This window comes from Thermobia domestica, chromosome 6, assembly GCF_964235325.1.
Source record: "Thermobia domestica chromosome 6, izTheDome1.hap1.1, whole genome shotgun sequence".
In the NCBI taxonomy this organism is placed as follows: Eukaryota; Metazoa; Arthropoda; class Insecta; order Zygentoma; family Lepismatidae; genus Thermobia; species Thermobia domestica.
The window spans coordinates 57,917,975-57,930,466 of record NC_137459.1 but is presented as its reverse complement, the minus strand read 5'-3'; the positions used below and the strand labels follow the sequence as shown (position 1 = coordinate 57,930,466).

At 37.4% G+C, this 12,492-nt stretch overlaps 1 protein-coding gene across 2 annotated transcripts in view; it reads left to right on the top strand.

The window, feature by feature from the left end:
- Nucleotides 1–12,492, top strand: part of LOC145688022 (tRNA (cytosine(34)-C(5))-methyltransferase-like) — a 202,690-nt gene that overhangs the window by 120,032 nt on the left and 70,166 nt on the right. For both annotated transcript variants that reach the window (XM_081761693.1, XM_081761694.1), the window contains exon 15: nt 11,045–11,264. In XM_081761693.1, coding sequence (XP_081617819.1) covers nt 11,045–11,264 — 220 coding nt within the window. The remainder of the gene's footprint in view (nt 1–11,044; nt 11,265–12,492) is intronic.

Below are 12,492 nucleotides of genomic sequence, written 5' to 3'. Positions count from 1 at the left end.
ACGGCACGTGTTCGGTGTCGAAGTAATACGTTGTTGCCATCGTTAAACTTTTATTATCGATGGATACATTATATAATAATAATAATAACAATCATAATAATAATAATAATAATAATAATAATAATAAAACACAATCATTAAAGGAATTCAGTATAATAGTATGGACAGGGGCGGTCAAGGACGGATTTCTGGGAGCGACAAAGAAAGATTGTATTTTTTTCTCATCGGGCTTTTGCGGCACTGCCTTGCGGGGGGAGGACAGGGGCGAACTACCTAACATGTTTGGTTCGTACAAGCGTTATCGTTATGGAAGCTACATAATATTAACAATATGCTAAATTAAGAGTAATATAAGCACATATCATGAAACTAATGATTGATTTCTTTTTTCTCTTCATTACAACGAATTCAAATTAAAAGAAATATTTCAGTTTAACGCCCCAGAATTATGCCCTTCAAGCTAAAGGAGACGGAAGGAGGAGGATGCAATGAAAACAAAAGTAACGAAAAAACTAGATAAATCTGTCTTTCTGCGAAGACTACTGAAGGATCATAAGCCAGAAGGTGAAAATTGCAACATCGCTTTCTTTTTCAGCAGGTCAACTGGCAGGCCATCCTCAACTGGAAGGACATGTTGAATTATCCCTCCCATGTAACAAAGAAACACGCGGTTTCCTTCAATTGTGTTCCGCTTCCTTTGTAGCCGCGTGGGGATGGTTCGAGCGATTTTACTATAGCAGTAGTAATAGTAGATAGTAGTAGTAGTAGTAGTACAAATAGTAGTAGTAGCTCGGATTCGGTTAGGTTAGGTTAAGGTAGGTTCTATTGTCTATCTCCCATCATCTAGTCATAACCCCACCATTTTCCTTTCAAAACATTAAAATAGGTTGAGAAGAACCTGAGCATAATGATAATGATACCTGTAAACTTTAATAAAAATGAAACCGTATTCTTAATGTGTACCTTCCTAGTGGTGCACATTCTAGAATCTTTTCGAACTTACAGGAAAATAATATAACATGCTGGCACATTCTACAACAATTTCGAACATTTTGGGACATTCTAGAACATCCTGGATCATTCTAGAAGGTTCTAGAGCATCCTGAAAATTTAGAACATTCTCGAACCTTTGGGAAACTTCTATAACAGTCTGTAACATTTCCCAAGATTGTTGATAATTCTAAAATTTAACCCAATTTTTAGCACAGTAACAGCGTTGCTAGGGCGTTTTCTCCCTCTAGGGCCCCTGCTGGTCCAAACCGAAACCTTCTTCATGGATGGGAGATAAAGGGCTACACAATACCATATAACTCCCATGGTGCTCCGTTTCTTGGTTTCGGAGCCTTTGTGGCACGCACGGACAAACCACACTTGCTTTTATTATATATATTGATTTTCTGGCAAAATCCTTCTACGTATGTCAATCAAAACATTCTTGTACATCGAAAGTGCTGTTTCTGTGTCATAGGTCGTTAAGAAACAGTATTTTAAAGAGGATTTTCCCAAGAACAGTTCATTTACATCAGACAAAAATTTTAGTCGAGGATTTTTTGCGACCATTGGCTGTGCTTTTCGAACGAATGCTTCTCCAACTGGTTCTGGTGGAGCCCGTTTCATTATTGACTCAAAATTCTCGAAGGCATTATAAGTCCTAACCTCGTTATGATCTTTGGAATTGAACTGAAATGAGCATGGCGAACCCAAGTTTCATTTTAATGTTTCCAGCTGCGCAACTATCCACCGCTTCTTGAATGCATTTGCTTCTTGGTGGTCAAACAGTTCAGTTTTTTGAGAACGCTTTCAAAATTTTCACTGAAAACCTAGTTGGAAAAGTAGCAAGGAAGACATAGGAACAAATGGGAGGACAATATTAAGATGGATCTCGCAGAAATAGGAATACAAAGTGGAAACTGGATCGAGTTGGCTAAAGACGGAAGTCAATGAGGAGCTTTCGTGAATGCGGTATTGAACCTCCGGATTCTATAGGCCATAGAGTTAGTTAGCTTTAAGGAATCAATATTGAAACCGAAAGTTCTACCATTTCTTACTACTTCTAGTTTCAGCAGGAGAATAAAGCTATGAAATCTATTCTTTGAATACTGAATTCATATAGAAATAGTTCATCTCCTAATTAACGTTTTCACTCAATGGGAATTAGTATTAAACCGGAAATATTAGTAGATTTCTATCATTTCCGGTTGCAACAGAGGAGTAAGGACGGAGATAGATAGTGTTCTTGGGGTACTAAATTCATTTCAAAAACCTGCTTCTCACTATCCATTCCGGTTATAGTAAAGTAATCTCCGGGTGGAGATTCTATCTTTTCTCAGGATGCTGACTCGATTCCAAAAAGTACTTCTTGATATCTCTTACCGTTTTTGTTCTATGGAGATCAATATAAAATCCGAAAGTAGTAGTATATTTAATACATTTCTGGTGTTATAGAGTTACAGGTGGAGGGGCATTATCTTTCCGTGACGCGCTGAATCGATTAAAAAGCCGCTTGTCGCTATCTGTTACCAGTTAGTTATATGGGGATCAACATTGAAACAGCAAGTACTAGTAAATTCTGCCTCTTCGGGTTTCAGTAGAGAAATAAGGGTAGAAATGGTATCCTTTTTTGAAACGTTGAATCGATTAAACAATATCTTGTGTATTATAGTTGTAGTTATATGGCTATCATCGTTGCAACCGGAAACGATTGATTTGTATACGTTCCGGTTTCAATGGAAGAGATAGAATCTATCCTTGGGATGCTGAATTGATCTCCAAACACTGCTTCTCGATGTATCTTACGGATTTTTTTTTTTCTATGAAGATAAATATTGTACCCGGATGTACTAGTAAACTTTGACCACTTCCGGTTTTGATAGAATGTTACGAAAGCAGATAGTATGTTTTCTTAACGCTTAATCAATTCCAAAAAACAGCTTGTCTCTATTACCGTTTTTGTTCTAACGGTGAAACAGGAAGTAGTTGGCTTCTCGCACTTCCGGTTTGAATAGAGGGTTAGCGGAGGAGATGGAATCTATTCCTGGGACGCTGAATGAGCGACGTAACTACGCTAGAACTCGCCTTAGCGCCCCCCTTCCTGTCCAACCAAACCAAAACACTCCCCGACTACACTTTATATTATCATCACCAATAATTCTCGTATTCCATTTTTCTTCAAGTGGTAAAGCTTGATTTCAAAATTGCAATACATAATTTAATTTTTAGTACAAGGTAAAATAACAAACTAATTAGTATTTGATTGTCAAATAATCTGAGAGTAGCATGCTTGACATATTCTTACAGTCTTGATATATCATAACTCCAAATCACAGTGTTTTTGTAATTATATCAGGATCTTCATATGTGTAGAATGAATCAACCGTCTGTTGCTCTAGAATAGATTATTTAATTATGACAAACAGTCAAGCTGTTGTCTCGAGTATTATACTCGGACATTTGCAAATATCTTAAATCGATGTAAGTTAAATGAAAACAAAAAGCTAGAACTAAAATTTAATTTTTCCTACTCTTTTGGCTCCAAAGGTTTCTATAATGTCTTCAAAAGATAGCTTTGAAGCTAGGTTACGTTGCATGGGTATGATTCTAAAGTTGGTGAGTCGTTGGTGTCCTGTTAAGTTTCTGAAGTTAATTCTTTATGATCGTCAGGTTTTAAAACTCATTTCCTTGCCTTATAGTGAAAATAAATATTTGCCCAGTTTTGCGCCCCAAATCTGGCGCCCGGGACACAAGCCCCGTTTACCTCCTTTAGTTACTTCACTGCATTGAATTGATCCCTAAAGATCGCTTCTTGATATCTCTTACCGTTTTTGCACTAATACTTATCAACAGACGAACGGACGAGATATTTATGCTTAACATATAAAGGTAACGAAGAAAGTTCTGTCATTTTTCACCCACCGCTTTCGAACATCGATATGTCACCTAAGACGTACCTGGAAGATCAAATATGGTCCCTATCAGCATCAACGACTTTCTGCCAACATTCTGGAAGGCCATGGATTCCATCGCGGTAGAACTTGGTGGGTCGTGAAACGAAGAAGGCATCAAGAGCATTTTGCACCTCTACTAGGGATTTGAACTGGCGTTCTCGAAGATAATTGTCCAAGGAATAGAACAAGTGATAATCGGACAAGTGACAATCGGACGGGGAGTATGTCGGATGTAATAGTGTTTCCCATCCAAGGCGTGGAATGGTGTCCCGGGTCACCCTAGCGACGTGGGGCTTAGCGTTATCCTGTAACAGGACGACCCCTTTGCGATTCAGAAGTGCTATTTCCAGAGTTTTGAATTTTTCTTGAACACGGCTCAACTGCTGACAGTTTACAGCTGCATTGACACACTAACTAGCTGGTAGCAGTTCCCAATGCACGTATCCGCGAGTAGTCCACCAAACCCACAGGAGGACCTTCTTCTGGTGCAGTTGCTAGTATCGGCTGTTTTGAAATCGGTTCATGAAATGCTAACCAGTGATGACGGCGTCGTGGAGTTTCGGACAAACACCCACTTCTCATCACATGTCAACACCCTGTCCAGAAATGGCTCCTTCTTCAGGCGAGACAACAAAGAAACACACAGGTGTCTGTCCGCGTTGCCGTCTAACCCAGAGTCAAATCATGTGGGACCTATTGTACTGGTTCCCAAGTCGATGGAGTTGCTGCCGAATAGTTTCTCCACTCACACTGAATTGAAATCTCAGTTCCTCATATGTCTGGCCACTGTTTGCCTCAATTGGTGCCTGAAGATCTTCATTTTGTACATGTGTTGGTCTTCCTGCACGTGGTGCGTTTTCGAGCGTTTCGTCACCGTCCTTAAACTTGTTAAACGACCGATGCACTGTCCGCGTAGTCACGACACTCTCACCAAAGGCCTGGCATATCTTACGCCTTGCTGCAGGAGCGTTTGACCCCAGTTTGAACTCGTACAGCATACACGCCCTTATGCGTCCATCTGTGGAGGTCCCATATTACTCTGTCCTTACGCAAGTTCACGGTGTAACTGAACTGCCACCACCAGGTAGTATGTTGGATATACCTACACCAACAACTGACTTTCGCCATATCTCCATTCGCATTCAACTGACGATGTGAGAGCCAATTGAACACAGACCTCCACAAAAAGCGACAGAACTTTCTTTTTTACTTTTATAGTTTGCAAGTCTAAACGTTGAGAGTAAAGCTTGGGACTCCGGTGCTTGGGGTCCCTGGTTCGATCCCAGCTTTGTGGACTTTGTGGTGGACAAACACCGTGCTCGTGGTTTTTCTCGTGGTTCTCCCGTTTCCTCCCACTTTCTTCATTCCATCATTTCGTTCATTTCTCATCATCACCGTCTCCTTTAGCCTAACCGGCATAACTGTGGGACCTAAAACTAAAGATTTCATTTCATTTTGTCCAAATTTTAAACTTAAGGTGTTTATAAGCTTCTTTAGGGAATAATGTCGACTTTTCAATTTACTCCAAGAATAAGGATAGTTTACTGGAGGGTGAAAAAAAAATGCAATTTTCTCTAAAACGGGTTTAACGATTTTGTTTCATATATCAACATTTCATTAATAACCCTAAATATGGTATGTCATTTTTGTAGGTATATGTAACTGTTCCTGATGATTTTCTCAAAAAGGCCCAAGCGATTTTGTTCATATTTCATAAAAATACATAATAACACTACAATGTGACGTAAATGATTTCTTATCAAAAATTCCGCAAAGGGTAGTTTACTTTTTAGAGCTTTTTTTTTTATTTATTAAGATTTTGTCAAAAACAGCATGGGTTATTTTGTTCATATTTAATAAATAAATATTTTTATAACAACCTTGTAATGTTGCATAAGCTGTTTCTTCTTTTTTTCTATAAAAAAAAACTTCACAAGATTTTTTTTTTTTTTATTCTTGGGGTGAGAGTGTTTTTCCGAACAAATTTCTCAAACTGCTCAGGTGATTTCTAATCGTGTTTTATAAATAAATATAGCTGAAACGCTTGTTCTTCGTACGGGAAGAATAGGTTGATGAAAAATATTTGAATCCCTTTTCCCCTTAGAATACGCATTTCAATAAAAGTGTAATTATAAAAATACAGTAAATGCTCTACTTTGGCCATAAATCTTAAAACATCCTATCCCCTACATAATACGTCCTGTAACCAAATTGATATGATTAGAAAACTCGGTTTGAGTTGAATTCCAAAACTCATTTCAAATGGCTGAGCCTTTTTCCCGACCCCGAGAACTATGAATTCGACAATAATCACATAATTTTTTGACATATTTTTTCACCCCTCTAAAGACTGGGCTGAACTTGTACTTAAATGACATTGGGAGTGGTTCTATTGATTTTAGCGACCCCGAAAATCCGTCATTTTGGATAATTTCTACATATCAATCCTCCCAACTCCCACAGTATTTTCTCCAGATTGTAAGTCATAATTTCTACCAAGATTGGTTGAAATTCCTCCAGGTATTCCAGAGATCAGTTAGTATATACATTCATACACCTACATAATATACAGGGTGACCCAATAAAACATACCACGTTTTAAAGACTAATAAAATATAAAGTATTGCAGGTAGAGATTTGTTTCTTCAAAAATATGAAGTTGAAAATAGTTTGTAATTACTAAAATTATTCTTACACTCTTCCTAGGAAGCCTAACAGCAGTAGCATGCTTTCTTGCAGAACGATTTGGGAAATGTAAACCAGATTATCTCGCAACCTCAATATTCTATGGCGTACAGACACTTTAGGTCGGACAGATGTTTCTTAACGCTGAACCCGTTGTTCGGAAATTCTCGACCCATTGCCAGATAATCCTCCAATCAGGAACATTTCATTACGTGAAATAGCAAACTTTAAGCGAAAAGCTCTGTGCACTGTAATCATACAACTGGTGCGTTTCAGAAACATTGATCAGGAGTTCATGACTCATAGGCAATCGAAAACTATAATGACTGAAAACGGTAGGAGAGTGGTGAGTGGAATGGACGATCCCTCACTCCTCTCGTTCCTTCACTCATAGAGCTACAGCCGATCAAAAAATGGGAAGTTTTATTGGGTATTAATGACAATAATTGTCATTTCAAGACAGATGAGAACAGAGTAGTTCAAATCAGAACAAAATCACTGTTAAACTGTTTTCATTACCATTTTATATTTTTGAATAAACAAGCTTCCATCTGAAATACCTTTTATTAGCCTTTAAAATGTAGGAGGTTTTATTGGATCACCGTGTATTTTGTAGCGTGGATCATTTATCTTCATACGCCCTTCTAACCTCTATATTAATGGAAGAAAAACATTGAAATTTTGTATCATGCAAATATCGGTAGGGGGACATTGTTTGGCATATTCTGCGATACCACAAGTTTACCAAATGGCACTGCGTAAGGTTATTGCATATTTCAAATCTACATATAAAAGAAAAACATCCAGTATCACACTTATTATGCAGTATTTATAACGGAATTTTATTATTTCACTTTCCTGAAGGGGAAAGGGTTCACATACTTCCATAAACCTATTCTTCCCGTGCGAAGAACGAGCAATTCAGCTAGTCAGTTTATATGGCTTTAGTCAGTTCATATGACTTTGTTAAATTATTTATTTATTTATCATTATGCCCTATGATATGGACGTCAGAACATGGAGACTTCTGAAGACAACAATAAGTACATTACTTTTTCACTTTTTTAAATGATCTTCACAAACTTAAAAGAACATAGTGCTCATTTTGTAATGCATATTTAAATGTCCACACATTAATTCCTTCGTATTTCGATTTGAACGAATTAACGATATTTCATTAGAAATTATTCTTTATAACAAGTGAAAAGCACTTCTGTTTACGTAAGTGCTTTACGAATTAAAACTTTCATTACATAAAACAGAACATTTGATCAGTCTTGACAAAAATAACCTATATCATATATATATATATACACTCAAGAAGAAGTACAACCAAATAATCAATTTTCACTTCAACAAATTTCTTATATTTCGATTATTGTAAAAAAATGTTTTAGAGGGTTGGGTCTGCTCACGGTAGTTCAACACGGAGGTGGGCAATCTTTTGTCTAACTTTGCAGTCCAGATATTTGAAATAAAATTGCACAGGAGACATTATTTTCAACTGTCAATTTAGAAAGAAGCACGTTGTATTATAGTATAACATATTTCACATATTTTATATACTTATTAACAATAATGTTTCAATTCGTTACGTAATCAAATGCTTTTCACTCGTTATAAAGAATGATTTCTAGTGAAAAATTCTTAATTCAAATCAAAATACGAAGGATTTAATGTGTGGACATTCAAATATCCGCTGCAAAATGACTGCCACTTGACTTTAAACTTGTAAAGATCATTTTAAAAAGTGATGAAAGTAATATACTTCCTGTTATCAGAAGACCGATCTCACGTTTACAGAGCATAACGCCAGTATAAATAATTTAACATAAAATTATATAAACTGATGTGAACTGAACAGGAATCCATTGTCGCAGACAGCGTAATGGCGATCAAGATCCCTGCTCTCATCGAAATGATTCATTAAGAATAAGAATCTCCGAGGTACAGAGGTAGCTGTACTATACTTAGTGATATGTACCGTATAGCTTCAAATAGTAAATATTTTTTTCTGTATGTTTTACATAATGCATATCCACCACAAAAGCCACCTGTTTTTTGATTTATTTTAATGTTCGTTTTCTGTAACACTGTCTTTACATGACTTCTTTCGATACCCAAATCTCTCATGCCACAACTGAACAGTATCAGTTTTTGTAGCTATATTCACTTCTGCAGTTTTAATTGGTATTACTAAGTACGTATGTCCGTAATAATGGACAGAGCAGAAGTCTTAGTAATGGATCACCAAGCATCGAAGAGCATTGTCACCAAGGACTTAGAGCGAGTGCAACAGAAGTGACTGCGTGACTTAATAAACACATGAAAGAACTATTGTGGCAACCACAGTCTGATGTGAGTTGCGTACCGTGAACATCCGTGGTCGGGTTCCAACTTACAAACCAAACCAGTAATTACCGCCAAAAACTCTTTAACGACAATAAAATGGTGCAGAGACCAGAGTTTTCCGCCGATAATTTAAAACTCGTAATAAGGTCCAGTGAGTCCCCTTTTACCTCATACAACAGGTCATGTTTATATGTGGCAGACGTCTAAAGAAACTTATGGTTCGAATTCCCTCTCAGTCGTTTTTCTATTTGTTACTTCGTTGGAGTTTAGCGTCCCTTTTCAGCAGCGAGACTATGAGACGTGAACTTAAAGTTCAGCTAGAATCTCAGTCACCATAATGCATTCATGTTCCCATGCTGTCTCATTGGGAATAGAACGCATGCATCAAAGGCGCGCGTCCTAGCCATTACACCAGCGGGGATGAGTCTCCCACTCGTGAAACATGGGAAACATGGCTCTGTGATCCTGAAAACCGCAACTTCCTGGTATTCCATGGGGTCTCTAATTATTTTCACAGGGTGCATTACTGGCAGTTACAATGTGAACATTTTGGATTGGACATTATGTAGACGATTTGGAACATTTGTGGAAGCATTTTAAGCAGATGAATTGCACTTTTTCATGTGTTCTCATTATTTTGATAACCAAATATACATAGGTATAGATGTCAAGGTATAGATACACATTCCGGATTATTTCTGTATCGCGTCAACAGATAGCAGCAAAAGGTTACACTTACAGCTGTAGTGACCTTCAACCTTGATAAAACATTGTGCCAAAATTTTTTGCTGTGTTAACATGGATGTCTGTTCTGGTAGTGGTTTCGTGAGCATGTGTGTGTGATATACTGCGACTACATTATGGACGAAAAATTCGGACAACGAGTCAACGTAAAATATTGCATTAAATTGCAAAAATTGGGCACATAGACAGTGGACATCCTCCATCTAGCTTATGGCGAGGAACCAATGAGTTGTACACAATGTTTCAAGTGGAACAGGTGCTTCAAAAGAAGAAGAACGTCTCTTTCAGCCGACAAGCCTTTCTGAACAACCTTCCATGAGTATTGTTCCTCGAAATGGGGAACAAATTAGTGAAATTTCGTCTAAGAATCACCGAAAGACGATCAACGAGATTGCAGACATTGTTAATGCGTCGTACAAGTCAGTGCAGACAATCTTAACGTCAAACTTAAATGTGAGACGTGTTGCTGCCAAGTTTTTCTCTTGACTACTGACTTTCGCACCCCTGAGCAGAACAAACGACTCGTCGAGGTGTGCGAATATATCCGTTAGCGTGCTGTGGATGATCCACCCTTTACGCCTGGAATCATCACCGGTGACGAGTCTTGAGGCTATGTGTACGACCTTAGGACAAAGCGGCAGCTGTTGCAATGGAGAAGTCCTTCATGTGTATGACCACATACATACATACATGCCGCAGGTCAGCGAGGACTATCTTTATCATGTTTTCCAAATTCGTTGCATTATTCATCGGAAATTCACTATCAAGGGACAGACTGTCAATACACAGTTTTATTTCAACGTTCTGTGGCGTTTGAAGATCATTTAGCAAAATCGATCGAATCTGTGGAGTGCAAAGGATTGAATTCTTCATGATGACAATGCACTCTTTCACAGAGCAATATTCATTTGTGAGTTTGTCGTCAATTACATGTTCTCCTATCTGCATTTGCCCTATTCAAATTTAGTTCCTACTGACTTCTTTCTTTTCCCGAAGATAAAAGTTGCTATTGAAAGTTCGTCGTTTTCACACCACTGTCGAGATGCACCACGATTCGCAGAAAGTTTTGAACTCGCTTACGCAAAATGACTTCCAGACTGCATTCCAGCAGTGGAACAAGTGCTTTGACTGGTGTATTGCTGCCGAAGGTGATTATTTTGAAGGAGATGCTGTTCAACCTTAGTAACAGCTAGTCCGGAAAATTTTTGAAACACTTAAGTGTGTATGAATGATGTGTTGGCTGTATGTTTGGAAGTTTGAGTTATTTTCAGAAGCATTAAATGAGCTTGTATGCTGTACTTTTTTTTTTTTTTTTTCAGACATTACCGGAAAGCAGATTACTGAACGTAAAGAGGACACCAGTACGTCTTCTAGTTACGATTCTCCTTGTTGCGAGGACTACTTCATTGCAGATAATAGTACAAGATTGGATTCGAGTGTGAAAGAAAATACAATTGTTGAACCAGGTCCAAGTGGGATGAATTCAAAAAGTAAAAATTCTCGTTCGACTACATGCGAAGATGATGCTAATGTCTCTAGGTATGTATTGGATAACTCTTATTTATTATAAACGTTTGTATTTCTTTTCATTTCAATACATTCTTTCCTATCTTTTTCCAAATCCATAATGCATGTGCTCCTTTCTCAACTCACCTTAATACTACGCGATTTCGTTGTCAGTCAAATAATTTAAATATTTAATCATTATAGTGTGCTGGTTGTGTTATCAATTCCCATCTTTCTTTCTTCATTATTATTCTTGATTTGATGTCTTGTTTTGGGTAGTGTAAAAACCTCCAACTAACTTACATGTCACCCTCTTCGTACCCCACCCCGTATCGATGTGGCTGAACTTGGACTTCAACGACATTGGGAGTGTTACTAATAATATCAGCAACTCCCAGAACTATGGATTGGCACTAATATCGGCCGGGCTAGTTTCAAATATTTTTACATGTCACCCTTAACATCTTTTCTTCCACTTTCCGAAAATGTACTGAAACCTAAGTTAGGCCAGATCCATTCATGTATCCTCATCCGCAATAAATTGTTCGCATATACTGTAACTTCCACATTTTCATTAATAACTCAGTTTTCTTAATATATTATCGCTTCTTTGTGCTTTCCTTAACAAAGCAGTGTAGTAATGAATAATTATTTATGATTTTTGTGAAAAAATAAAGCAAAATAAGAAAATTATGAGCAAAAAACTGTGATTGTTATGAAACTTTAGTCTGTCAGATAATTATGCGAAGAATATGCCGAGGGAAATTCACTCCATACAGTGCACAGGTATTAGGAGCACTCACAAATACGTAAAATTGAAGGAACAGAAAATAATGTATTTTTGAGATGAACATACAATTCACGTGAAGTTCCAATATGGGAAATCCATCAATATCTTCAGTTGAAATTACTGAAAAAAAAAAAAAAAAAAAAAAACAACAGAAAATGGCTATTTAAAACTCCAAGTGTAAACCTGCGCTTGGAGCGATTCTATTTCTAATATCAGAACGCGTTATTTCGTAACATGCCTGCGTGGCCAAGCGGGTTTAGCAATGCTGTTGAAATTCTAGAACCGAAGGGTGGCAGTTCGAGCCTGAGTGCGGAACTCTTTTTTTTTTTTTTCAATATAGTGAAATATTTTTAAAAATATAAATGTCTAGTTTGAAGTGCTTAAAAACAAAAGACCAGATGAACAATCACTTTTCAAAGCTCAGTCACATTTATTCACTATATTCATCAATTAGGCTATATACGAAGACAC